The sequence below is a fragment of the Ruditapes philippinarum genome, unplaced genomic scaffold (assembly GCF_026571515.1).
Source record: "Ruditapes philippinarum isolate M1 unplaced genomic scaffold, ASM2657151v2 ctg4601_1_1_1_1, whole genome shotgun sequence".
In the NCBI taxonomy this organism is placed as follows: domain Eukaryota; kingdom Metazoa; phylum Mollusca; class Bivalvia; order Venerida; family Veneridae; genus Ruditapes; species Ruditapes philippinarum.
This window is the reverse complement of record NW_026853708.1, coordinates 22,514-49,013: the sequence shown is the minus strand read 5'-3', so window position 1 is coordinate 49,013 and position 26,500 is coordinate 22,514. Positions and strand designations below refer to the sequence as shown.

At 33.3% G+C, this 26,500-nt stretch overlaps 1 protein-coding gene across 1 annotated transcript in view; it reads right to left on the bottom strand.

Annotated features, from left to right (window-relative positions):
- The window catches only part of LOC132737606 (Fanconi anemia group J protein homolog), a 64,967-nt gene that overhangs the window by 20,769 nt on the left and 17,698 nt on the right, over nt 1-26,500 (bottom strand). The window contains exons 6-20 of the mRNA XM_060724937.1: nt 22,514-22,603; nt 21,217-21,316; nt 20,179-20,301; nt 19,588-19,683; nt 18,888-19,023; nt 17,694-17,740; nt 15,502-15,651; nt 14,947-15,116; nt 9,848-9,917; nt 7,145-7,175; nt 6,459-6,514; nt 5,468-5,605; nt 4,487-4,606; nt 4,041-4,112; nt 681-825 (exon numbers count right to left, since the gene is read on the bottom strand). Coding sequence (XP_060580920.1) covers nt 681-825; nt 4,041-4,112; nt 4,487-4,606; nt 5,468-5,605; nt 6,459-6,514; nt 7,145-7,175; nt 9,848-9,917; nt 14,947-15,116; nt 15,502-15,651; nt 17,694-17,740; nt 18,888-19,023; nt 19,588-19,683; nt 20,179-20,301; nt 21,217-21,316; nt 22,514-22,603 — 1,544 coding nt within the window. The remainder of the gene's footprint in view (nt 1-680; nt 826-4,040; nt 4,113-4,486; nt 4,607-5,467; nt 5,606-6,458; nt 6,515-7,144; nt 7,176-9,847; nt 9,918-14,946; nt 15,117-15,501; nt 15,652-17,693; nt 17,741-18,887; nt 19,024-19,587; nt 19,684-20,178; nt 20,302-21,216; nt 21,317-22,513; nt 22,604-26,500) is intronic.

Below are 26,500 nucleotides of genomic sequence, written 5' to 3'. Positions count from 1 at the left end.
CAAAACTTCAACCAGGAATTTTCTAGTTTCACAAAGGCCTATAAATCAGCTAGATTTATTGCTCTAAAAAAGTCATATTCAGTTATGAACCTGAAGTCATGTGTGAATTTTCAAAAGAATACATTAAGTGATTTTTTAGATCAATCTTACATGCAAAACTCTTATCAGGTTTTTTTTCAAGTTCACAAAGGATTTTTGTTCAGTCAAAATCATTTAAGAAAGGTCATATCGTCGAAATGATTTAACCCTTTAAATGCAAACTGCAATAATACATTACCTTAGCAACCAGTTTAAAGCTGTCCATGCTACTTTTTTTAAAATTTACTTAATTTTGTGGGCATGAAATTTCATGTTTTTTTGTCATCAAGAAGATTTTTTTGTGAATTCTTAAATTCATGGACTGTCTATTTTTCCAAAAGATAAAATGTAAATAATGTGATGTAAAATAATCTTACAGCAAACAAAATGAAATTTCATTGGATCTTAAATTCTTCGACTGACCTATCCACAAAAGACACAAAAATTAGTGCCCCACAAACAAAAATGATTTTGCAGTACATTGTATTCTAAGTAAAAACTTTTTTCATACTGAAACCCCTTAAGATAACAATGTACTGTTCTAAAAGTTTCCAAGGGGGCAAGTCCATTACACAAATATAGTAGAGTCAGGGTCAAATTACCTTCATCCAGATAAGGATTATATAGATCTCCCTTGACAACCTCGTAGAATGCTTTCATCATGCCATCAAAATCTTCCCTATCAGCTGCTCTAGGTTCTACCATTACACGTTTACAGGTTGACAACTTATTCCATAATCCTGTAAGCTGTAAATTCAAAAGGTTGCGTTTCATTGAAAGTACTTAGTCTAAAATATGTCTTAAGACCAAAACTGAGACAATTTTCGTTTTGAAGAAAATGTCCTTACTTATGACTCCTATGTTAAGACTTTTCAATTATTTCTAAATAGCTATACACAAATGCTGATAAACATTTACACATAGAAAATTGAAAAGCATGGCATTGTATTTTTTAACTTTTCTCAAGAGAATGACTTACATAAAAGTAAAAAAAAAATATTTAGCAGAACAGTCTTAAATAAGTCCTTTAGCTCGTCATAAGTCCTAGGACTTGGTACACGTAGGACATTTTGTGAAATGCAGACCAGCTCTTATATGATCAGTTACACCACATCTTTTACAAGAATGCTACTTAAGCTGTCATTGATTCAGTGCAAAGCATTATCAACAAGTTATCGGATAACAAATATCGATGATAAACTGATATGTCAATATTTACTCATAATTAGTTGTCTTTGATTCACACCTGTTCAAATGATTTCAATAAAATATATGTTCTGTTTATAGAATTATGATGTGTCTTGTTGTTTTTTTTTTAAGATCATGATTCCCCCAACCATTTTTGACTTCACTGCTTCAAAATATGTCCATTATAAAACAACAGCATAGTTTTAGACATGGACCACTCGCTTCTGTGTGGTTAATTTTCATTATTTCTATACATTTAATTAGTAAAAATTATCCAATTTTTCAAATTTGTATTGAGAATTGTTTGGAAGAAAAATATTGATGATACATCAACATTTTCTTTATTGATTTAGTATCCGATGTTGAATATAAGAAATTTTCTGTGAAATGAAAGGAACAAGAACAATTTTAAGGATAAATAATTCACACCTAAAATAAAACTTTTCAAAATCATTAATTTCACAGTTAACACAACTTTAAAATCCACAATTAGCAAATTCACATAATTCAAACTTTATGGAATCATAGAATCAAATTTCACAAATCATTAATTCCACACAGAAAAAATATTGAACAAGCAAATTCGTTGAATTTATATCCCCCGCCAAGTACTGGTTATTACTAACACAACAACTGAAGACATAAGGCTTTATTTATATATTTATCATGGCCTAAACAGTAATATTCTTTTTATATAATAAATATTCAGGGCAATAACAGAGCCATTACTCGGTGGAAAATACTAATATCTGGACATTGCCATGAGAACTGATGTAAATTGCCTTTTTGTATCCATAGTTCCCATGAAGTTTTGTTGACATCAATACAGCAGTTGCAAAGAAATAGCAATATTGCTCTTTATGCATACTACATAACTAATCAAGGACCATAACTCTGTAATGAAGGGTCTGCTTTGAACAAGGCAACAAAGAGAAGTAGCGCGGAAACAATTATTGCTCTATATGCATACTGCATAACGAATCAAGGGCCATAACTCTGAGTTAGTGTTGAAGGTTCCCATAATGTTTGCCCTATATGCATACTGCATAAAACTAATCAAGGCCATAACTCTGAGTTAAAGTGTCTGACCTGAACAAGGAGACGAAATGCGCATCTCCACTTGGTATTGAAGGTTCCCATAAATTTTTCGTTGAATTCCAGGCAATAATTGCAGAGAAGAAGCGGGGGAAACGATTTTTGCTCTATATGCATACTGCATAACTAATCAAGGGCCAAAACTCTAAGTTAAAGGGTCTGACCGGAACAAGCCCACAATGTGCACATCTCCTCTTGATATTGATGATTCCCATAAAGTTTCGTTAATTCCAGCCAGTAGTTGCAGAGAACTAGCGTGGAAACAATTATTGCTCTATATGCATACTGCATAATCAAGGGCAATAACTCTGATTAAAGTGTCTGACCAGAACAAAGGGACGATGTGCCCATCTCCTCCTGGTATTGAAGGTTCTCATTAAGTTTCCTTGATTTCCAGCCAGTAGTTGCAGAGAAGTAGCGCAGAAACAATTATTGCTCTATATGCATACTGCATAGCTAATCAAGGGCCATGACTCTGAGTTAAAGTGTCTGACCGGAACAAGCCGACGATGTGCCCATCTCCTCTTGATATTGATGATCCCATAAAGTTTTGTTGAATTCTAGCCAATAGTTGAAGAGACGTAGAGTGGAAACGATTATTGCTATATATGCATACTGCATAACTAATCAAGGGCCATGACTCTGAGTTAAATTTCTGACTGTAACAAGTCGACGATGTGCTCATCTCCTCTTGATATTGATGATCCCATAAAGTTTTGTTGAATTCTAGCCAATAGTTGAAGAGACGTAGAGTGGAAACGATTATTGCTATATATGCATACTGCATAACTAATCAAGGGCCATAACTCTGTAATGGAGAGTCTGACCGGAACAAGGCAACAATATGCCCATCTCCTTTTGCTACTGAAGGTTCCCATAAAGTTTCCTTGCATACTGCATAATTAATCAAGGGCCTTAACTCTGAGTTAAAGTGTCTGACTGGAACAAGGCAACGATATGCACATCTCCTCTTGGTATTGAAGGTTCCCATAAATTTTTCGTTGAATTCCAGCCAGTAGCTGCATAGAAGTAGCATGGAAATGATTATTGCTCTATGTGCATACTGCATAACTTATCAAGGACCACAAGTTTCCTTGAATTCCAGCCAGAAGTTGCAGAGATGTATTTATTCATTTATTTGTTTGGGTTTTACATCACAACGACACAGTAAGTTGCAGAGAAGTAGCATGGAAAGAATAATTGCTCTATATGCATACTGCATAACTAATCAAGAACCATAACTCTGTAATGAAGGGTCTGACCAGAACAAGGCAACAATATGCCCATCTCCTTTTGGTATTGAAGGTTCCCATACAGTTTCCTTGAATTCCAGCCAGAAGTTGCAGAGAAGTAGCGCGGAAACAATTTTTGCTCTATATGCATAATGCATAACTAATCAAGGGCCATAACTCTGAGTTAAAAGGTCTGAGTGGAACAAGCTGATGATATGCGCCTCTCCTCTTGATATTGATGATTCCCAGAAAGTTTCATTAAATTCCAGCCAGTAGTAGCAGAGAACTAGCGCGGAAACAAAATTCGGACAGACAGACGAAAGGACAAACGGACAATGCCAAATCAATATCCCATTCCCAATTTCATTGGCGAGGGATAACAATTATTCACACACCTGTGTTTGGTATAAAAAGGAAAACTGAAAAGAAATTAATGAAACTATTTACCTTCCACCTATCTATAAATTTATCCAGTGCTCTGTAGGATGGCAGGAAACATAGGACGCCATGTGGAACTTTCTATGAAATAATAAACATACATAATGACACATAGTTCAGTTTTGAAGATTAAGAATATTACACAGGTCTAAATAACATTACATTTAATTTAATGTCAACTTTTGAGAATAAGTGTAAATTTCAAGGTACAGAACTGTTCACGAATTTGGAGTGAAGATTTGTTTGTTTGTTTGTTTGATTTTACGCCTTTTTCCAACAGTATTTCGGTCATATAGGCGGGTAGTTTCCTAACCATCATTAGACTACCTTCCTCCGCGCTAAACTACCAAAGCATCTCCCGTGGAGTGAAGATCAATACATAAAGAAGAAAGGTTAAATTCTTTATCTATTTATTAATTTTGGGTTATTTTTGCAAAAGAACTTATCATACATACAGTGCAAACTTGATGAATTAAATTTCCCAGTTCATCTTGAAAGGCAAATGTTTCCATGTTTCTGTATACAGCTTGTAGCTGGTTACCAGAAGGTCCAACTCCTACAGCTCCAACAAATACCTACAATATAACAAAATGTTTAAAAACTACCACGTATGATGTACCACAACACAGAGTTTTTATTTCATCTTTAACCCATAACTTCATACAGATGTCTTTTCATTCTTTTCACCCCCCCCCCCCCTTTTAAGCCTCAAATAGTGAAAAAATGCCGAATTAAGACCACAAACACTTGTTTTTGTTTGAGAAATGGTGCTAAAAAATGTGCCAGAGGCTTAAAATGGCCTCAGGTAAACAATGCTGAAAAGCCTTTGACTTTATCCAAATCCATTGAGAAGTTGCAGCACTTTGAAATAAGTTTTTGATTGAAAAATCAACACAAAATAGTGATTTTTTGGCAATTTTGTGATGTCCCCTCGGTGCCATGGTAACAGGAAATTTAAGATTGAGTACGCAGTAACAAAGCCTATGGTCCAGCCAACATTTGTGACAAGTTTGAACAGTATTGAAGCCTTTTTTATTGTTTCATAGCAATTTGAAACAGTAACAGGAGGCTTTTCAATGAAAACAGCCACTTTTCACAAAATGCTCATGAAGTAATGGGTTAAAGGGGTAAGTTTTAAATATAATGCAAGACAGGTTTGCCTTGTATGACAAAATGACAATAAAACATGCCTTACAAAAGGCCTAGGTATACCTAGAAAATTTGATAAAAAGCATGTCTCAATAATAGGCCTGTTACTTGGCTAAGCCAGCATTTTCTTCTAAAACATGCCAACCTCGAAAATAAGCTGTCATAGGATAAAAAGCTACTAATATCATACCAAAATGTGAAATAAGTCACAGCATATTATTGGATTTTTAAGGTATTCAATCCAAAATCAGATGACAAAGTATTATACAAATTGAGCCACCACAAACCTGTTTATCCTCTATAATATGGTTAGCTTCTAGCTGTATAGGGAACGGGGTACCAAGTTCCGAGGCAAAAGAAGACATGGGTGACAGGGTACCACTGCTTAACACAACATTTCTACAGCTACTGAAGTCTGAAAATGCCTGTGAGATACAAAAATAAATAATCTTACAGTCTTTTCATTATTCTCAGAAATGTATTTGTAGTCTTATAATTAAACAAAAGCTATCCAGTAGGACAGTGTGTTTGACTATTCTCAGTTCTTGATAGTAAAAAGAGAGCCTGGATAATTTTCAAAGTTCAAAAAGGGTGATAATTATGTTAAAATCTTTGTTAGAGTTAAGGGCCTTGAATAGTGACCCTCTATTATACTCTTAAATGAGTGTGGGAAGTTTAACCTCATTCCCTTTTGTTGTTTTGGAGATACCAACTTGCATGCAAAAATTAAACCAATGTGGCGCCGACACCTGGGTGAGTACTACATTCTTCAAATAGTCAAACTAAAAATTAGGCAACAACAAAGGATAAATTGCTATATCTCTTCTAATAATAAAACTCATACAAGTATTTGTTAGTGTCACACCCACGCAGTATTGGTCATATGGTGACGTTCCAGCTTTACTGGTGGAGGAAGACCTCAGGTGCCCTTCCATGCATTATTTCAGGTACGGACAGGCACCTGAGTAGAACCACCGGTGTTCCTTAAGCTAGCTGTATAGCTTCCTCACATGAAAGAATCAAAAGTCCCTGTTGGGATTCAAACCAACAGCAGTAAGAAGCAAGTGGTTTGATTTCAACGACTTTAACAACTCTGCCCTAATATATTTCATTAGAAATAGCTCTATACCTTTAAAACATGTAAATGTTGCTCATTATTTTCATGCTGTCTTTAGATTAACGTTAACATGAACAACCGTTACAAATATCATTGACAGTATGTATATTTTTGATGTCATTATGTTCCTTATTTTAACAGCAGCAAATTATTATACTCACCACAGCAGGGTTCATACACCAGAAGTTCAATGTGAACACAACTATCCTTGATCCACCTGAAACAATTTGAGCCGTGTCATGACAAAACCAACATAATGGGTTTGCGACTAGCATGGATCCAGATCAGCCTGCGCATCTGCGCAGTCTGATCAGGATCCATGCTGTTCGCTATCAGTTTCTCTACTTGTTAAAGGGTTTATAAGCGAACAGCATGGATCCTGATCAGACTGCTGGTCGCAAACGCACTATGTTGGTTTTGTCGTGACGCGGCTGATTTAAACTCCATAATTAAACATCCTTTAAAACTTAAACTCCATAATTAAACATCCTTTAAAACTTAAGTTTTGATGAAATTAACTGGCTTTCAGCTTTTTGTTTGTTTGTTTAAGTTTTTCAAAAGAAAAATTCAGACATAGCCTTTGTAAAGTTTTCTTGGAATGCTCTTGAAAGTTTGGAACAGTCTACTCATATTTTTAAATCATGAATTTTAGAGCAATTTGGACTACAGTTGGACTTTACTGTGCTCCATAGAAACCTTAATGTTACTTGAGATTTTTTTTTGTACATTATATTTGATCTTTTGTGGTAGTAGTCTTTGTTTGATGATATTTCTAAACTTTCTATGAGAAAAAAAAAATAACGTAAGAATAGCTACAAGAAATGAAAGAAAGACTTTGTCATCTAACCTCTCCTATTTTTTCCAAGCCATCTGTCACCCTGAAATACAGAAAAACAGAAACATTTAGAAAATAATTGAGCTGTGCCATGTTAAAACCAACATAATGCGTGTGCGACCAGCATAGATTCAGACCAGCCTGCGCATCCGTGCTGTCTGATCAGGATCCATGCTGTTCGCTTACAAACCCTATTACAAGTAGAGAAACTGATAGCAAACAGCATGGATCCTGATCAGACTGCGCGGATGTGCAGGCTGGTCTGGATCCACCCTGGTCGCAAACGCACTAAGTTGGTCAAAGAGAGACCACTCTTTTTGTCAGAGATTTATTGTTTTCACAGGTAAAACTTTGTTTTCAATTTTCCTACTGATGTATCGCTTATAAGTATATGCATTCAGTATTTCACACATATTGTCTAGTGTCACATTATTGTAAACATGAAATCAACTGGCTTTAAGCTTTTCTTTCCCCCAATAGAAATCAGACAAATAGCATTTGTATAGTTTACTTGGGAAACTGCATATGTTTATATATATATTTGCAAGGTGTGAATTATAATACATGTATTATAAAGGACAATTGGTTAAATAAGTCTAAACAAAAATACCTGTTTGCTTACTGTGTCACTTAAGTTTTTTTATGTACTTAAAACAATAACATTTAAAAGAACACAACATTAACTTAACAACCATGAATTTCATAAATTAATATTTTATGATCACAATATAAAATATATATACGACTAAACTGGGTAGCAATCTAAAGCAGAAAATAAATTCCAGAGCTCGCCAAATCCCCTTATTGAATTGAAGGAATATACAGTGAATCTATATTTGGCGATATTCATTGCACGCAATTATAGGCCGAAAATTAGAAACTCACGGAAAAAAACTGATATACATTCAGCTTGAAATTTTCAGTCATTAAACAACAAGAGGGCCATGATGGCCCTGAGGTCGCTCACCTGTATATAGGCCCCCCCCACCCCCCCCCCCCCCCAACTTTGCAGGGCCAATTTAACCAAAAGGCTTTTATTTGCAAAAACTTGGTAGACACCCATAAGAAGATGTTTCATGCTAAACATCTAAGCTCTAGCTCATTGGGCTTTTTAAAAGAAGATTTTTTTAAAGTTTTTACTATACACATATAGTTAAAAACAATGACACCCCTGGGGCCGGGCCAGGGATTTTATTTGAACAAACTTTGTAGACACTTACTAGAAGATGTTTCATGCTTAATATCTAAACTCTAGCTATTTGGGTTTTTTCAAAGAAGATTTTAAGTTTTTGCTATACACATATAAAGAAAATCAAAGACCCCCGGGGCGGGGCCAATTTTGATCCCAGGTCTTTTATTTGAACAAACTTTGTAGACACTCACTAAAAGATGTTTCATGCTTAATATCTTAACTCTAGCTATTTGGGTTTTTTCAAAGAAGATTTTTGAAGTTTTTGCTATACACATATAAGGAAAATCAATGACCCCCGGGGCGGTGCCAATTTTGACCCTAGGGCTTTTATTTGAACAAACTTGGTAGACACCTATTAGAACATTTTTGATGCTTAATATCTTAGCCATAGCTCTTTGAGTTCTTTAAAAGAAGATTTTTTAAGTTTTTACTATATGCATATAGGGAAAATCAATGACCCCCGGGGCCGGGCCAATTTTGACCCCAGGGCTTTTATTTGAACAAACTTGGTAGACACTTATTAGAACATGTTTCATGCTAAATATCTTAGCTCTAACTCTTTTGGTTCTTTAAAAGAAGATTTTTTAAGTTTTTACTATATGCATATAGGGAAAATCAATGACCCCCTGGGGCGGGGCCAATTTTGACCCCAGGGCTTTTATTTGAACAAACTTGGTAGACACCTATTAGAACATGTTTGATGCTCAATATCTTAGCCATAGCTCTTTGAGTTCTTTAAAAGAAGATTTTTTAAGTTTTTACTATATGCATATAGGGAAAATCAATGACCCCCCGGGGCGGGGCCAATTTTGACCCCAGGGCTTTTATTTGAACAAACTTGGTAGACACCCAGAACATATTTCATGCTAAATATCTTAGCTCTAGCTCTTTGGGTTCTTTAAAAGAAGGTTTTTTAAGTTTTTACTATATGCATATAGGGAAAATCAATGACCCCCCCGGGGCGGGCCAATTTTGACCCCAGGGCTTTTATTTGAACAAACTTGGTAGACACTCACTAGAAGATGTTTCATGCCAAATATCTAAGCTCTAGCTCTTATGGTTTTTTAAAAGAAGATATTTAAAGTTTTTTTCTTTCGGTTGCCATGGCAACCAGAGTTCTGCATGGAATTAAATTTTTGAACAATTTTTAAAGGTGACCACCCAAAGGAACATTCCTGTGAAGTTTGGATGAACAAAAAATTGGCATTATGTGGTTTATGGAGGGACTGTCATTTAAAGTAAAAGTTTACAGTTACGGAGCACGGACGAATGGACGGCGGGACGACGACGAAAACGATCACAAAAGCTCACCCTTCTACTTGTGACAGTGACCGCTAAAAAACATGCTTAAATAAGTACATGTTGATATTAATATAATTATTCTATCATTCATTAAGCAGTCTGGTATAAACATTCACAGTGACCTGAGACAATCTACTAAGTCCTTGTTGTTAAATCATTGTTAATGAATTCAATTCATTTGTCATGGCTGAATTCCGATATCAAGACATCTTCCGTAAAACAGCTTCAACAAGAGTGTAGAACTTACTGTGTCCCTGTCTTGAAACCATACTGCAGTTACTTATAATAGTCCTGAAATATATCATTACGAAAACATATATATAACAAACTTTAAACATAATCAACTCAATTTATATACAATACATTGTTTTTAGTTGGGACGTAGTCCCAACTAGTGTACTTACAAACCCGAAATTTCCAATCATACAGGGTAACGCCCACTGCAGTGACGTTTCATCACCACTATATATGCTATATTGTATTCTAACATTTTTTTCCATCTTTGTCTAAGTGATACCTTTTAAATTGTGCATAACTGATTACATATTTGAAAACATAACTAAAAAGAAAACTTTTTTTTTTCATGTTACATGTATAACATGGGCTAAAATTTGTCTAGATAACCAAATATTCATGTCTATATTGCAACCATAATTTTCTCTAAACTTGTTCACTGTCTAATGTTAATTCTTGATAAAGAAATCTATACATGAGCATTGAATCTGAGACTTGAATGATCACATGAATTCATTGATTTTGATTGATTGTCTGATTTTTCAGATGATTTAAACACATTTTTTCTCATATCCTTCCTGTTATAGACTGTTTCATAGACATAAACAAGTTTTCTTGAATATCTAACCAGTAATTTCAAATTTCACTGCAAGTGACCAACTATTAATCCCACATTTTTTCAGAATCAGGGGTGATCACATATATTCTTGCAACTTAAACAAGAGCTGTCTGTAGGACAGCATGCTCGACTATTCTAAGTGCTTGATAGTAAAAGAGCCTTGATATTGTTAAATTTTTTAAGTTCACAAAAGGGCTAATTTTTTTTTATAAATTCATGTTTTAGGCCTTAGAGAGAGTCTAATTATACAGAATTGGCTTGACTATTCGGAAGGTAATGTTACAAGGGTTTTTTATTGAGTATAATAATACTATAGTCTGTCCCATTAAAAATGGAAATGAACTTTTGCCTCGTGTGAATAAACAAAACGAGGTTAAATAAAAATTAAACTATTTTGGTAAACTAAAAAAAAGTCACCCTCGAGATTTTTCAGGATTTTTCTCTAAAGTGTCTACTTTTCTTGTGAAAGCAAATTTTGATTTCTCTATGGCAAATCTCTGTTGTTTATTTTCCTTAGTCATTGCCTAAGTACTCTTCATTTGAAGATGAACGGGAGAAAGCACGTGTTATGTTTCTAAAATATACATGAGGTTCTCGGGGTCGTTTCATGATTATTTTACAAAGCTGGATCTACAAGATGTAACAGTTTAGTTGCAATGCATGATGGAAAACTTTAAAAAAAAATTACAATTAGCAACACAAAAACACCGAGTCACACGGAGTAGGAAAAGAAATTGCACTTATCTTTATACTTTTAAGCTGAATAGAATCCCTATGAATTTCGAAATACATCTTTATATGAACGTCACCACAAATTCGCATTCTGAAGATTCCTTCATTGCAAGTTTCTATCCAGTTCCGTAGCTTCAAAACTCCTGAATGACATGACTCCTACACTTATGATGATCCAGATTTTTTAAACTGTTAACAATCCGTCTCTTTATTAAAACATTGTTAAATTTGTGGAGTTATCTGGGTTAGCAAATGAAATATGTAAATGAAACACATCATAATTCAGCATGTTCCAAATCCATAATTCAAGAACGGCCCATCAATTTTAGTTGTTAACATCACAATGTTTAACTCTTGAAAATGGATTCCTGACGAAAAAACTTTATTACGTCAACAACAATTTACGAAATATATGACGTAACAAAAATGCCTCGCGCTTCCAGTTGCGGCATTGACAGAGGGCGGTTAGACCAATGTAACCTCAAACAAATAATTTCAAGCGTTGAGATAAATATGCCTTGATTGCATTTTAAATAATTTTTGTAGACCCAAATTTTGCAACTTAACTGTAAAAATTACACCTTCAATTCTTATATTAATAATAAAACTTTCGATAACATTTAAATATTTTTAAACTCACTTAATGACATGAATCTATAACAGTACAATACTTCTTCCATTAATTACATATAACATTCGTTTCTAATTTTATGTTTTTAAACTATTTTATATATTTCTCAGAAATGATTTCCCTACATATTATCCCTTATTATTAAAGACCTCTGTTAATCCTACTCTTTAAGTTACAAAATATACAATACGCGTTTTTTTTTCTGCCACGAAAAATATGCTAGATCAATTGTTTTTTCACTGAATCTTTTCAAATTTTAGGAAGGTTAAAATCATTGAGGTTCTCTTTGACTCGATCTCCCCTTCATATTAACATAATAATTATATGTAACACTTTGAGTCTGCAATAAAAACCGCACTTATTGTCGCTTATTGAACACTCCAATATAAACTTATTTTTAATAATAACACACGTTATCAAATCACTGCCGGTATTTCTGAACATTTTGTTAAATTGTGAGACGGAAAGATAAATCTGTATTTACGAGCTTAAAGTGTATAGGCCTACGTTTGATTGCTCAAACTAGAAAGCGTGATATTATATTCTTATACATGTAAATTTACAATTTCCTCGGACGCGAGTCTTTGTTCTCTCGTTAGCGAGGGGGTAAGTTAAAGTAGACACTGTGGTAACAAGCAAACCAATGCTGAACGTATAGTGAATCAGTTCTCTTTTCTATATATTTCTTGTCAGATTTGCATGATAATGTATTATTTGTTGGCGATTTCTTGTGAAGGAAAGGTTTAGCACACAAACATCGCACCCGAAATAAGAAGGGTAACATATTTTTGTATCTCATCGTACCTGGTCAATTCTAATTATTTTTGAATAGACGTGACACATATTAATGGACATAATTCAGACAACTACAGAATTATGTAAATTAAACATTAATTACCGAATAACCATTTTAGTCTTCTAGCTAGTGTTCCCGCTCCCATTCGACGCGTTGCGGTATTCAAGATACGCGCTTGATTGAAAAGCTATCTAATCAAATCACTTCATTGTTCTTTTTCTCTTAAAAAGAATATAAAATACGACAGTATATCATGCTAATTATAGAAATATTTGTGTGTTAGAATTAATAAAGCAGTTATTGATATTTTCACTTCAAATGATTTTGATTATTTTAAATAATGGTTTGCTAGTAAAATTGTCTTTTTTGACACCAACTTTGTTTTCATTTTTCATTTTAATGAGAACATTTAGCTATTGCGAGCTAGTAATTTAGAATAATCATTTTTTGTATAATTACCGAGTACATTTCACGCTAATTGTGAGACGAACCCTAAATGACGTCTATATGGGCACCGCCATTTTGAAATGGACGTCACGTCAGGTTACAACGTAAGTCAACGGGGAAAAATATAATTTTAACATTTCGACCATATTAATGACTTTATGAAAAAAATGAAAAACATGCCTAGAGATATTGACGTCAGGGTTAACATGACATTAATTTACATGATTTTACTATTATGTTAAATAAAAAATGGAATGTTCAAATTTGATGGGACAGACTATAATTACCTATGAATACATAAATTTGACAGAAAAGGTACAAAGGTTTGTTATTAAGATGTTTTATCAAGTAAATCACTGCTTTATTATTATGAATGCATAAAATTGTCCCAAAACAGGCACAAACCCTTCAGTAGTTATTGAGACAACAGCTTACAAGCAAAACTGTACCATGAATTTCTAAGTTGAAAAAGGGGAGAAAAATCAGCCTAAATGCAAGATAGAATTATGGATCTTTGTCAGTGACCTACAATTATGACCCTAAATGCATATGTGAAGTTTTAAATAAATATCTTTAATAGTTATTGAGATATGTAAAACTTGCATGTAAACATTAACCAAGAAACTAAGTAGAAAAGGGGATATGAATCAGACTTAATGCAAGATAGAGTTATGGAACTTGGTCAGTGACATACAATTACGACCCTCCAATTATGACCCTAAGTGCATTTGTAAAGTTTCAAGTAAATATCTTTGAAGACCGTTAACCTTTAACCAAAATTTGTAAGTTTCAAAGGGGCAAATAATTCTGCAAATATTGCAGACAGTTATGCAATTTTGCAAACTGATGTACATTGTTACCTTAAATAAGTGTTTTAAATTTCAATTGAATATCTCAAGCAATAATTGAGATATTTGACTTTACAAAAAAATTTAACCAAAATTTTTAAGTTCCAAAGGGGCATAATTCTGTCAATATGGTAGGCAAGGTTATCCAACGTGTCAATCTGATGTACATTGTTACTATAAATAAGAATTGTAAGTTTCAATTGAATATCTCAAGCAATAATTGAGATATTTCACTTTACAAAATACTTTAACAAAAATTTCTAAGTTAAAAAGGGGCATTATTCTGTCAATATTGTAGGCAGAGTTATCCAACTTGTCAATCTGATGTACCTTGTTACTATAAATAAGAATTGTAAGTTTCAATTGAATATCTCAAGCAATAATTGAGATATTTCACTTTACAAAAAACTTTAACCAAAATTTCTAAGTTAAAAAGGGGCATAATTCTGTCAATATTGTAGGCAGAGTTATCCAACTTGTCAATCTGATGTACCTTGTTACTATAAATAAGTATTGTAAGTTTCAATTGAATATCTCAAGTAATAATTGAGATATTCGACTTTACAAAAAACTTTAACCAACGCAGACGCCGACACGGACGCCGACGCTGGGGCGACTACAATAGCTCTCATATTCTTCGAATAGTTGAGCTAAAAACAAATATGTCTGAATGGAACAATAAAGTAAAACTTTGTGCATAGGTACCTGTTATCCTCATCAATTTGAGATGACCCATGAACATATAATAATTATATAATCTCAATTAAGTCTTGTATACACATACTTGTAATTCAGGACTAATTTGAGATCAACTGTGTACATAGAATGATAATATAAACAGAATACATACCTGTAATCTTCAACAAAATTTGAGATCACCCATATAATGATTATATAACCTGAGTTAAGTCTTTTGTATATGTAGTGTGTAATCCTCAACAAATTTGAGATCGTCTGTGTACATAAAATGATTATATAACAAATAACTAGGGTTAAGTCATGTATATACATACCTGTAATCTTCGACAAATTTGAGATCATCTCTGTACATATAATCTAGGATCTGGAAGAGTTGTTCCAGTATTTTCTGTGTATTACTGCTCATCTTTACCTCCTTGTTTCTCCTGTCTCTAACAGCCATAGCCTCATCATCATTCTGGGCTACAGCTTGCTCAAAACATCTCTGTAAAATAAAACCATTTTAACACAATCAACATTATGTTTTAAGAAATCCCTTAAAATAAAGAAGAAACCCTCTTATAAAACCTGTGTTGGATTCGGCACATTTTTAATCAATAGTAAATCCTTTCGAGGATCTCAAGCTTGGTTTGTTCTTATAACAAAACTAATTTTCATATAACATCAAATTTGTTAACATTTAGTATTTCCACACTGTATAATAATTGAAACCACTCAGTTAGCAATCCTTAGATTACTTGTCTGATGCATTAATCACTCGGCCACTTAACTTTTACCTCATATAATGGAAACAAGAGATAATATTATTGATCATAAATTATTTATCTTCTTTTTATTAACCATAGCGACACTTTTAATTAAAATCCTACCTGATATTCCTGGAAACTGTCTGGTCCAAGACCTATCCCCTTTAACCGTACAACAATGTCAAATCCTGACCAAACTTTGTACGAGGTATCGTAATCCGACTGATCCAAATTGGAGTTGTTTCCCTCTATGAAGTTTAACAAGCTCTCCAACTAACAAAATAACAGCATAATATATAAATTTATTACCCTTCCAGATTTTTTCCGCTTTTTTGATTGGATATTGATCAACCGAAAGAAATTGATATTACCGAGCCAGACGGGTAATATACACACCTAATTTTCCCGTTGGGTACCCCTAGTTCTAAACATCATGCGCTGTGGCGATGTGCGTACAGTTTTATTATACACGATGTAAATTCCGATTTACAAGCACTTTTTAACTGTCAAATGATCAATATTAACCAAAATAGAGTAATCATACATATTCTCATCAGTATTGAAAACAAATATGTCCTTGTGAAAGCTTGATATTAATACCAAAAAAGTGAGTTCAACAGACTACTCCTTTTCTTTTGTTTACAATCGTTAGGTTCGAAAGAAAATACGTCATGTATTTATGTGACGTCATGAAGTGATGAAGGGGTACCCTAAAGGGAATCTTATTTCGACGTTTCATGATTCATTTTAAAATCGTCTTAACTCGGCAGGGGAAGGGTAATAAAATTATTATTTTGGTTTTGGAGTGATATATGTGGATATATTACCTTCCAAGATAAAATATCACCCTCGCCTAATGGCTCGGGTGATATAAAATCTTGACAGGTAATATATCCACATATATCACTTCAAAACCAAAATAACATATAATGTAACTTTGTTACTGAAAACTTTTTTTCTTTCTTTTCTTTTTTTTTTTTTTTTTTTTTTTTGGGGGGGGGGGGGGTGGGGGTGGGAGTGGAAGGGGTAGGCAGATTTTAAGTAATATCCATTCTGTAAATGTCAGATGACAACTTACAATATATGGAGACTTTCAAGCTTTATTGGTGGAGAAAGACCAAAGAAGTTCCAAAAGCTAGCTGGATCCCAAGTCCCTCAAAAGATTCAAACCCTCAGTTGTCAGGAGCAAGTGGTTTCTTTTATAATCATAACCATTCGGCAATAGACAGCTGATGTTCTTTACACATACATGTATATCAACATATTACACATATATGTATACCATCATTTTGCACATATCTGTATACTAACACACTGCACATATCTGTATACCAATATATTACACATACATGTAAACCAACATATTACACATACATGTATACAAACATATTACACATACATGTATACCAACATATTACACATACATGTATACCAACATATTACACATACATGTATACTAACATATTACACATACATGTATACCAACATATTACACATACATGTATACCAACATATTACACATACATCTATACCAACATACTACACATATATGTATACAAACATAAAAATAAGTTTCTTATACCTTGTATGTAAACAAACTCTTAACCTGCTAGAACCAAGTGATTAGACTTTGTAACCTTTGTGCAGTCTGACCAGGCTCTATTGACCTTTTCGAAAACCTAGCTTAACCCTGTTTTCCTGTAAGTTACGGATTTAGCTCTGGGGAATTAAACATAATGAAGTACATAATACTCTAACATGATATTTCTGTTTTTTTATCATTATTTTACAGTTTAAGGTTAAAAAACTTGATGTGTTGGAAATTATCAATGTTCCTTTAATATCTATTGCAAATTTTTCAAAAAATAAATTGTTTATAATGAAAATCCATTAAATTAAAACAGTCGTGGTGGCATCTTCCAGTAATAAAGTCATTTGCGTAAACCTGCGTAATTACTTTATTTTTATGTATGGAAATACATATTCAATGATATTTATTTCCTTAATACACAGAAATAACTGTTTTATTTCACTTTAATTCAAAAAAGGCCAAAAACATAGTTTGTTATTACAATCCATTAGGTGAATTCCCCTGAGCTGTGTACAGAAAGTACCTGAAAAAACGGCGTTTAGCTAGGTTTTCGAAATCGTGAATACTGTCAGAAGCTTATTTTTACATTTCATTATTGGAATCCCTTATACTCAAAATGGACTGTTCCAAATACAAACATTGGGCAAATTCATTATATAGAATCAGGTAGGTTATGGTTTAAATGAAAGATATATATATATGATTATCAGTACAGTAAACTTACCATGTTCCTTAGTTTAAGATGCTCCACATACTTGATGTTGTGCTCCACTATAAAGATATATAACACTGTATTAAAGTATAAATCATTTCAAAAAACATGTATTTGGAAAATTGTATAACTTATTTTTTTACTTACTTCATGTTTTGACAGCTTTAAAGGGACTCCACTGGTTTTTGTGTTGACATGACAAGACTGGAACTATTTTTTCATGCTTTTAATGTACCATTTAATGCGAGTCTTTACCAAATAACTTTCAAAATTTCAGATCATTCACTCACTCCATTTTTCCAAAATAACCATTTTTATTAGGCAAAATTTAATTCTCAGCATACATATTATATCTTTATTATCATTTTCGTATTTGTTTCGTTTGAAGTACCCCATTTGGTTTGTGCAAGATTTTTCAAATTTTACTATTTTAGGTTTTTGGACCTTGGTGGAGCTTCTTTAAAAATAGATATATCTATAAATACTAAACATATATCAAATATTTGTATGTTACACATGTTGGAATTTGCAATTGTGTGGTCTGTACTTTATTCTCCAGCAAGTGAGAAGTATAAGTACTTCTACCTAGTGCCAGAAAAAACCTGCTCTAGACTTTATGTGACTACCAACAACTTTATCACCATCTCTAATATCTACTACAACAACAACAACAGACCTATCACACTTATATTGTAGTCACTAATTTGTGCAGTCTGACTATGTGCTGCTGAACTTACCACTTTTATATTGTTATCCTGTAAGGTTACAATAACAGGTCTGTAGTCAAAATAAAGTAAATACATTTTATAGTTGTTAAAAACTACAATAACTAAATTTTTAGAAAATTAATTTTACATCTTTAAAATTAAGTTATGCAAAATTTAAAATGCAAGCCTGAGCAGTATATCTTTTTTTATTTTGATCTGTTTTACGTCACACAAACACAGTAAAGGTCATATGGCGACTTTCCAGCTTTAGTGGCGGAGGAAGCTCTCAGGCGTTCCTACTTGCATAATTTCGGACACAAACAGGCACCTGAGTAGAACCACTGATAATCCGCAAGCTAGCTGGATAGCTTTGTCAGACAAAAATCCAGTCTTAAGAGGGATTTGAACCTACAGCAGCAACAACCTTAACCACTTGGTCATGGATACCCTTTGCAATATATGTATACATGACATTAATTACATTACAAGAATAACTCACTAAGTTGTTGTAGATTTAATATAGACTGTGTGATCTGGTCAGTGGTTACACTACCGCTAGCAGCGTCCCTCGCACAATCCTCTATATTATGAGCCTCGTCTAATATCACTATCTGATCCTTCAATGTTATATCCATCTACAAAACAAACACTTAACATTTACACAGGTGTAAGCCACTGACAGCAACAACCCTCCATGACAGCAACAACCCATGCCTTTTACACTGGGAAATTTTAGCATGCATGGCTTTTTTCCCTTCTATATAAAGGGCTGTTAAAGGGATGCTTCCCCTTATGAAAATTCTTTAAAAAATCATGCAGTTTTCATCTAAAATTCAATACCTTGCATCAGGTTTTTTGTTTTATTTTGCAAAAATGTCTTGTTAGGGTTCCTTCTCCTACTTGTGAAAAAAGCTCTGGCATGGTAACCAAAAAGTAAATTAGAAATTTTTACAAACCTATCAAAGCATTCACTTTTTTATTAGATGATAATGTACATATACATAAATGGATTTTTTTATTTTGCTTAACAGTTCCCTCATAAGGCATATTTAACATTTCTGGCAGATTTCGAGTTCACAACAGAGAGGATCAAGAGATAAAGAAGTCAGAGACCTTAACCACCTGGTCACTTAGCCCCCTCCCTTCCCTCCTCCTCCCCTCAATCCCTTGTATTTCAGAGTTGAATGTAATAAACTTACACTTTTCCTAACAAGTGGATCAATGAGGTAGTTGTAAGGACAAAATATAATATCAGCGCCTTCTTTGAGATTCCTCGTCACAAAATATGGACATGCCTGAAAACATATAATATGTATACAATGAATATCAATATAACTAGAAAATTTAATGTGGAAACTATTTAATTAACTTTGGTGCAAAACACAGAGAAAATATTTTCCAGTACCAATTTACATTTAAGACAGATTTGATTGTATAAATATTACAATGGTGACACCATTTACTGGGGTTAGGTACACTTTATTAGCAAAGCCTTAACTTTCTTTTTTTCATAAGAGGAAGTCTGATAAGTTTTTTTTAAAATTGGCTCATTGACAGTGAACAGTTGTAATTTCTCCATATCAGCCTACATAAAATCATTTTTCTAGGTAATATCATTTGCCACATTTTACCATGACCTCAAACACATTTGACAAAGAATGCATATACATGTGTATAACTGCTATAAAATCTTCTACTTGCCATCATAATTTAGTGTTGAAAGTGAAAAGATGTAGTAGAAAAAGACTATGCATATTTTGGCCAAAGAAATAACATATTCTAGCACCTACCTTCTTTTTGGTACAAGATGACACCAAGTCCTCGAGATCCCAGGCTGTAGGTAGTTCGTCCTGTAACTGTCTCTGTGATAGAAACACTCTCTTTGACTTGTCATTGAACTTACAACCTTGACCCTGTAAATGTGTACAATACAACACATGAAACATGATAAAATGCAGAAATAATTCAAAATATAATACTTTAACTTATAATTCTACAACTGCAAAATCATTATTATTTGTGGTTTACTGATTTTTGTGTTGTTTTTTTATAGGTCCATCCAAGAATCTAAGATCCAATGAAATTTCAATTCATCTGCTTTAAGATTATTTTGCATCACATTTTTTACATTTACCAAATGGAAAATAGACACAAATTTAACAACCCACGAAAATTTCAGCATGACAAAACCATGAAATTTCATGCCCACAAAATTAAGTGAATTCATAGTATCTATATCACATATAGATTTTAGTGCTGTCAGATTACATATTACAATTAGAGCTACCACAAGAGCGATGAATAGTTGGGAAGCCTCATCATCTTTATGACACCAGATTTTTATGCAGGCCCATATATCATTATTTTTGAAAGTGACGTAGTTGGAAGAAATATCATTCTAGGGGTATAAGATTTATAGAGCAGACATAAATATTGTCTGACATTTGACCTTCAAGCATGACCTTGACTTTGAGCTAGCACAGCTAAAGCATGGATTCTGCACATCACCTTTTTGAGGTGAACATTTAAGCAAAGTATGAAAAAATATCCATCAAGGGCTTTAGGATTTACAGAGAAGATGCAAAATTGACCTTCAGAGTGACCTTGACCTTGAGCATGCATTGCAGAGATAAGGGTTCTGAAACCACCTTGCTGAGATGAAAATTTGAGCCAAGTTTGAAGAAAACCATTCAACGAGTACATTTATATATGATTTACCTGTAATATCTTTTTCAATGTATTTATCTAATATTATCAAATATGCAAATATTAAGTAAAAACAGTGTTATTTTGATCAAATAGATGCAAAATAAGTCATATAATCTTACATGAATATCAAGCCTTTCTCTACATCCCTCACTCTTGTTCTTTTGTATGGTCACCTCAGGATGTATACATGTATACTCTCTACTGGCTAATATAACCATTCTGAAAATATAAAACTTATACAACCATTCTAAAGTATAAAACTTATATAACCATTCTTTAGACATACAATTATATAACCATTCTACAAATATTAAAATAATCATTCTGTATCAATTAAATTATATAACCATCCTGAACCATTCTAAAAATATAAAATTTATATAACCATTCTTTATGCATAAAATTATATAACCATTCTACAAATATTAAAATAAAATAATCATTCTGTATCAATAAAATTATACAACCAACCTGCACATATTAAAAATTAGATAATCTTTCTATATAAATACATTATATAACCATTCTGCAGATATTAAACATAGGTAACCATTTTTTATGAATAAAATTATATAACCATTCTGCACAAATTAAACTAATATAACCATTTTGAATATATAAAATTATATAACCATTCTGCACATATTAAACTAATATAACCATTATGTATATATAAAATTATATAACCATTCTGCACATATTAGAATGTAAATAAACATTCTATATAAAAAGATCATATAATGAATCTGCATGTATAAAACTAATATAACCATTCTGTATGAGTACAATTATAACCATTCTAAATAAATAAATAATATATCCTTTCTCCATGTATAAAACAAGTATACCCTACCTGCAGGGATACAGCTTTAAATGACCATTCTGTAGGTAAACAATTACTTAAACATTCTGCAGCCAAAAGACTAGTACATGTATAACCATTATGTAGGTTTACAAGTAACACAACCACTGGACACTTTCAAATTCAAACCATAGCAAGTCCTTTAATTCAGATTTAAAGGTAAAGACAATATTCTATTACAGTAGCAGGCAGAGATTTTTTGCAGGATTTTGGGATCACAACCCATACCCATGTAATTGGGAATTTCAGCGGTGTTTTGTTAAAAATTGGGAAAAAATGCATGACTGAAATTTTGCAGTGATTAAATGGATGCAAACAATTACTGTCTATGATGGCATCTTCAAAGATTTAAGCACTATTACAGTGAAGAAGCCCTTATTTGCAAAGATTTTAGAATTTTTATTCATTATTTTTATTTTGTAACTTTCTATTTTGAATTTTTCCCTGTGTATTGAGAAAATAATATACTATTTTTAATTGGGAATATGACCCAATAACGACTATGAAATAAGCCAAAAAAATCCCTGGCCGGGGGAATAAAAAACGATATATACCTAGCATCATGGTAGGCAGTCTTCTTTAACTCTCTAGTTATCTGAGCAATCTGTTTGTGTGTCCGAGTGCCAAAATATATCTTTGGTAACCTGAAAATATAAGTTAAATTTGTATTATTATCACACAAATTATTATCACAAGGTACAAAATTTATCTTGCACAGCAGTTTAACTAACTGTAATGTATCATATGAAATTAAAAAAGTAAAAAAACAACTTCTAAATATATTTCAATAAAATTTGATGCCACATAATTAATTCATTGTCTTCCTCAATAATTATTTCAGTCAAAAAGGCAATTATCAATAAGTTTGACACCCAGATTTATAAAGTTCACATCTGATTTCCTGAAATATCATCCCATATAATGTCATGATAGTCATATGCAACTGTTTTATATAATATTATAATAATCAGGGAGGCAAGTACATCAATGCTGTCTGGTTGAGAGGGTGGGGTTGTGGGGGTGAATGGGTGTCTGGCTTAATTTATAGCCAATATGGGTCAAATTTCCAATTGAAGGTAGAACCTTACATAATGGTAGCTATTACTGTAAATTTGTGAGCTTATTTTAATCTATCTGCTGGTAAGAACAAGATGATGACTCCACAAGGTAATTCCCAAATTTAAGGAAAACACACAGCTTGACTTCCCAACTTTAAGGGTAATGCAAAATTCTATTTCCATATAAAACCCTCAATGTCTGATAATCATTATTATATTAAGATTTTTTATCATCTTTAAACAGAATTTGATATATAACAGCATAACTACATAATTTTAATGACAAAAATATATTGTAAGAGTTCTCCCACACAGTTTATCAAAGTTACTCCCCTTTGACCTTGTTAAAAAAATCAAATTTGTCAAAAACAGCAATGTCATGTTAAATTGACAAGTTGATTTTAAAATCCTTGACCCTTAATACTTTTCAATATTTAACTGATTAAATCTATCATTGAAAACATATGACTGGTAATTGCTCATTTAAGAAAAAATAACCTTGCATGAAATACGACCCTTTTATTCTATCTTATCATGTACGCAAATTTGACGCCTATTATGCGAGACTGTGCAATTAAATCTTTACAATAAGCACTTTTATTTAATCTCTCTTTTTTGAAAAACAGGATATCAGCCCATGTGTGGGTATTCTTAAACAAGTTGCACCCTTGAAAAATGATCGTTTATTTCGTAAATGACAAATGTCCAATTTCATTTCTTATCTGTCATTTATAAAATTCATCAAGATATTTTTTGAGGTGTGAAGATTATCAATTTAAGCGTCAGACGTGACAGGGATTTGCCGACCAGAGTGACAAATATAGTTAATTTGGAGCCATGTTAACTATTGTCAGATAATAAACTGTCCGATTTTATGGTTTTACCACCGTGAAGTTGCAAAACAAATGTGGTTCGCGACACTTTAAGTAGCGGGAAATATGCTAAATAATTGTTGAAATGGCGGTGGTATTATTAAATGAATTTGTCACTTCAGTTGTTAAAATAAAATAAAGTCGTAATCACTTCAGACAGATCATATGCCAGCATTCATTATGTTTCCTCCGTGACTGAAGAGCTTTCCATCCTTTACAACGTTAATATAAATATAACGTGTCCTTTTCCATTTTTTCATAATTAAGACACCAAAGTGTGACACAAGAATTCAATGAAATTCTGTCAAAACTAAATGACTTTAACCCTTAACCAGCCAATTCTTCTATAATTTAAAAGAACTTGCCAGCCTTTGAATTTATAAAAGAGATGGATTTTAATACCAAAATGCTAAAATTTTCACTCAAACAGTATTGAGTTTGGTCAGACAGCACAAGTGTGGTCTACTGGTAGTGAAATGACTTTTTTTTTCCTATCTAAATCTTATCTATATCTTAATGGACTTGTCCATCATCAATATGGACTCAACCATTTACTTAGTTACTGTGAACAGTTCATCATGATTATCTTGGCCGGCTGATCTTGGTCTGCATAATGGGTGACATGGGTAGAATCAATTTATTGCCAGTAGCCGGCGCATAGGGTTAACTATAGCCTTCATACCTAGACAAGGACTTTTTATCACATATTGAAATCAAAATGACCTTTACTATATATGACCACTACCTCAAGATTGAATTTTTCAAATTCAGTAAATTTAATCTGTTTTTACTAACATATTTCCTACAATCACGCATAGCTGAGGAAAACTAACTCCTAGGAAACAGCACTAGGATTAGACCTTGACCTCGAAATGACTTCTAAGGTTAAATGTCAAAAATTAGGAAACAGTGGAGCTTATAAATTTATATCATTAATTTAACCTTTCTGAATTTCATTTCAACACACTTAAACATGACACTAACCTCAAGTGACCTTCACCTTCAAGGTCATATTTTCAAAATTGATGAAACACTTTCACTTTTATCTAATATTTTTTCATTAACAGATTTTTCATTAATTCCTATAGGAATTGCCTTTTTTTAAAGAATATCTTTTACAAGGAGTGTGCTAAAGCTTACAAAAGAGATACAAGGCATAAAATGCCATGAGAAAACCTGGACATATTGCGTTTGTCCAGACCCATGCTGTCTGATCAGGATCCATAATGTTCATTATCAATTTCTCTACTTCTAATAGGTTTTGTAAGCAAACAGCATGGATGCTGATCAGACTGCCCGGATGCGCAGGCTGGTCTGGATCCATGCTAGTTGCAAATGCACAATATGGGTTTTGTCTAATATATTATTATTAATGTTTTGTTGTATACCACACACAAATACCAGCACTAATTACTACAAACTTGTTCTTGTAACATGTACAGATACAAAATGACAAAAATAATTGAAATTGTTTACAACATTGTTATCTGCCTCGCCTTGATCTCACGCAATCACCATAAATGTTGGACAACTTCAGGTAATAACAAACAAATTGTTGCCTCTATGATACAATCAGGTGACATGCATGTCGGAAATGCTGTCAAAATCACTCAAAACATGACCTTGAAGCAACTATACCCTTCACATCATATTTCATAGTATCCATGCAGTAATAACTCTGAAATGCTATTCTTATATCAACCCTCTTTTAATCTTTTTAAAGTGAACAGTTTATTGTAAATAAGAGATTTGAAGGGAATGTCTTTCTTCTAATATTGTTACCCTATCTTGGTTGGTTAAAATGTTGTCTTTTTACCTAAAGCGTCTAATTCCACACCCCCTATTAATACCGCACCACCATCAGCCCTCACTTTCCCACAAACAAAACAAACAACACAAATTTGTTTGCTTTTTATTTTATATAGAGGGCTGGTGCCAGAAAGTGGCTGCCATTTTACCACACCAGGCGTTTGCCCTTTAAGTCTCTATTAAGACTGCTGGTGCCTGGCTGCCATTTTACCACACCAGGCGTTTGCCCTTTAAGTCTCTATTAAGACTGCTGGTGCCTGGCTGCCATTTTACCACACAAGGCGTTTGCCCTTTAAGTCTCTATTAAGACTGCTGGTGCCTGGCTGCCATTTTACCACACCAGGCATTTGCCCTTTAGTCTCTGTTCAGACAGCTGGTGCCCTCCTGCCTTTTTACCACACTAGGCATATTCCCTCGAGTCTCTATCCAGACCGCTGGTGCACGGCTGCCCTTTTACCACACCTTGTGTATGCCCTTTGGTCTCTATTCAGACAGTTGGTGCCTGGCCGCCCTTTTATCACACCTGGCTTGTGCCCTTTAGTCTCTATCCAGACCGCTGGTGCCCGGCTGCCCTTTTACCACATTTGCGTGTGCCCTTTAGTCTCTATCCAGACCAATGGTGCCTGGCTGCTATTTTACCACATTTTAAGTCTCTTGACGGCCGGTGCTCAGCTGCCCTTTTACTACACCAGGCATGTGCCCTTTAGTCTCTATTCAGATGGTTGATCACAATCATTAGAAACTTATATCTATGAAAACAGTTTTACACTCTTTTAAAATAGACAAGCTATAAAACTGTATC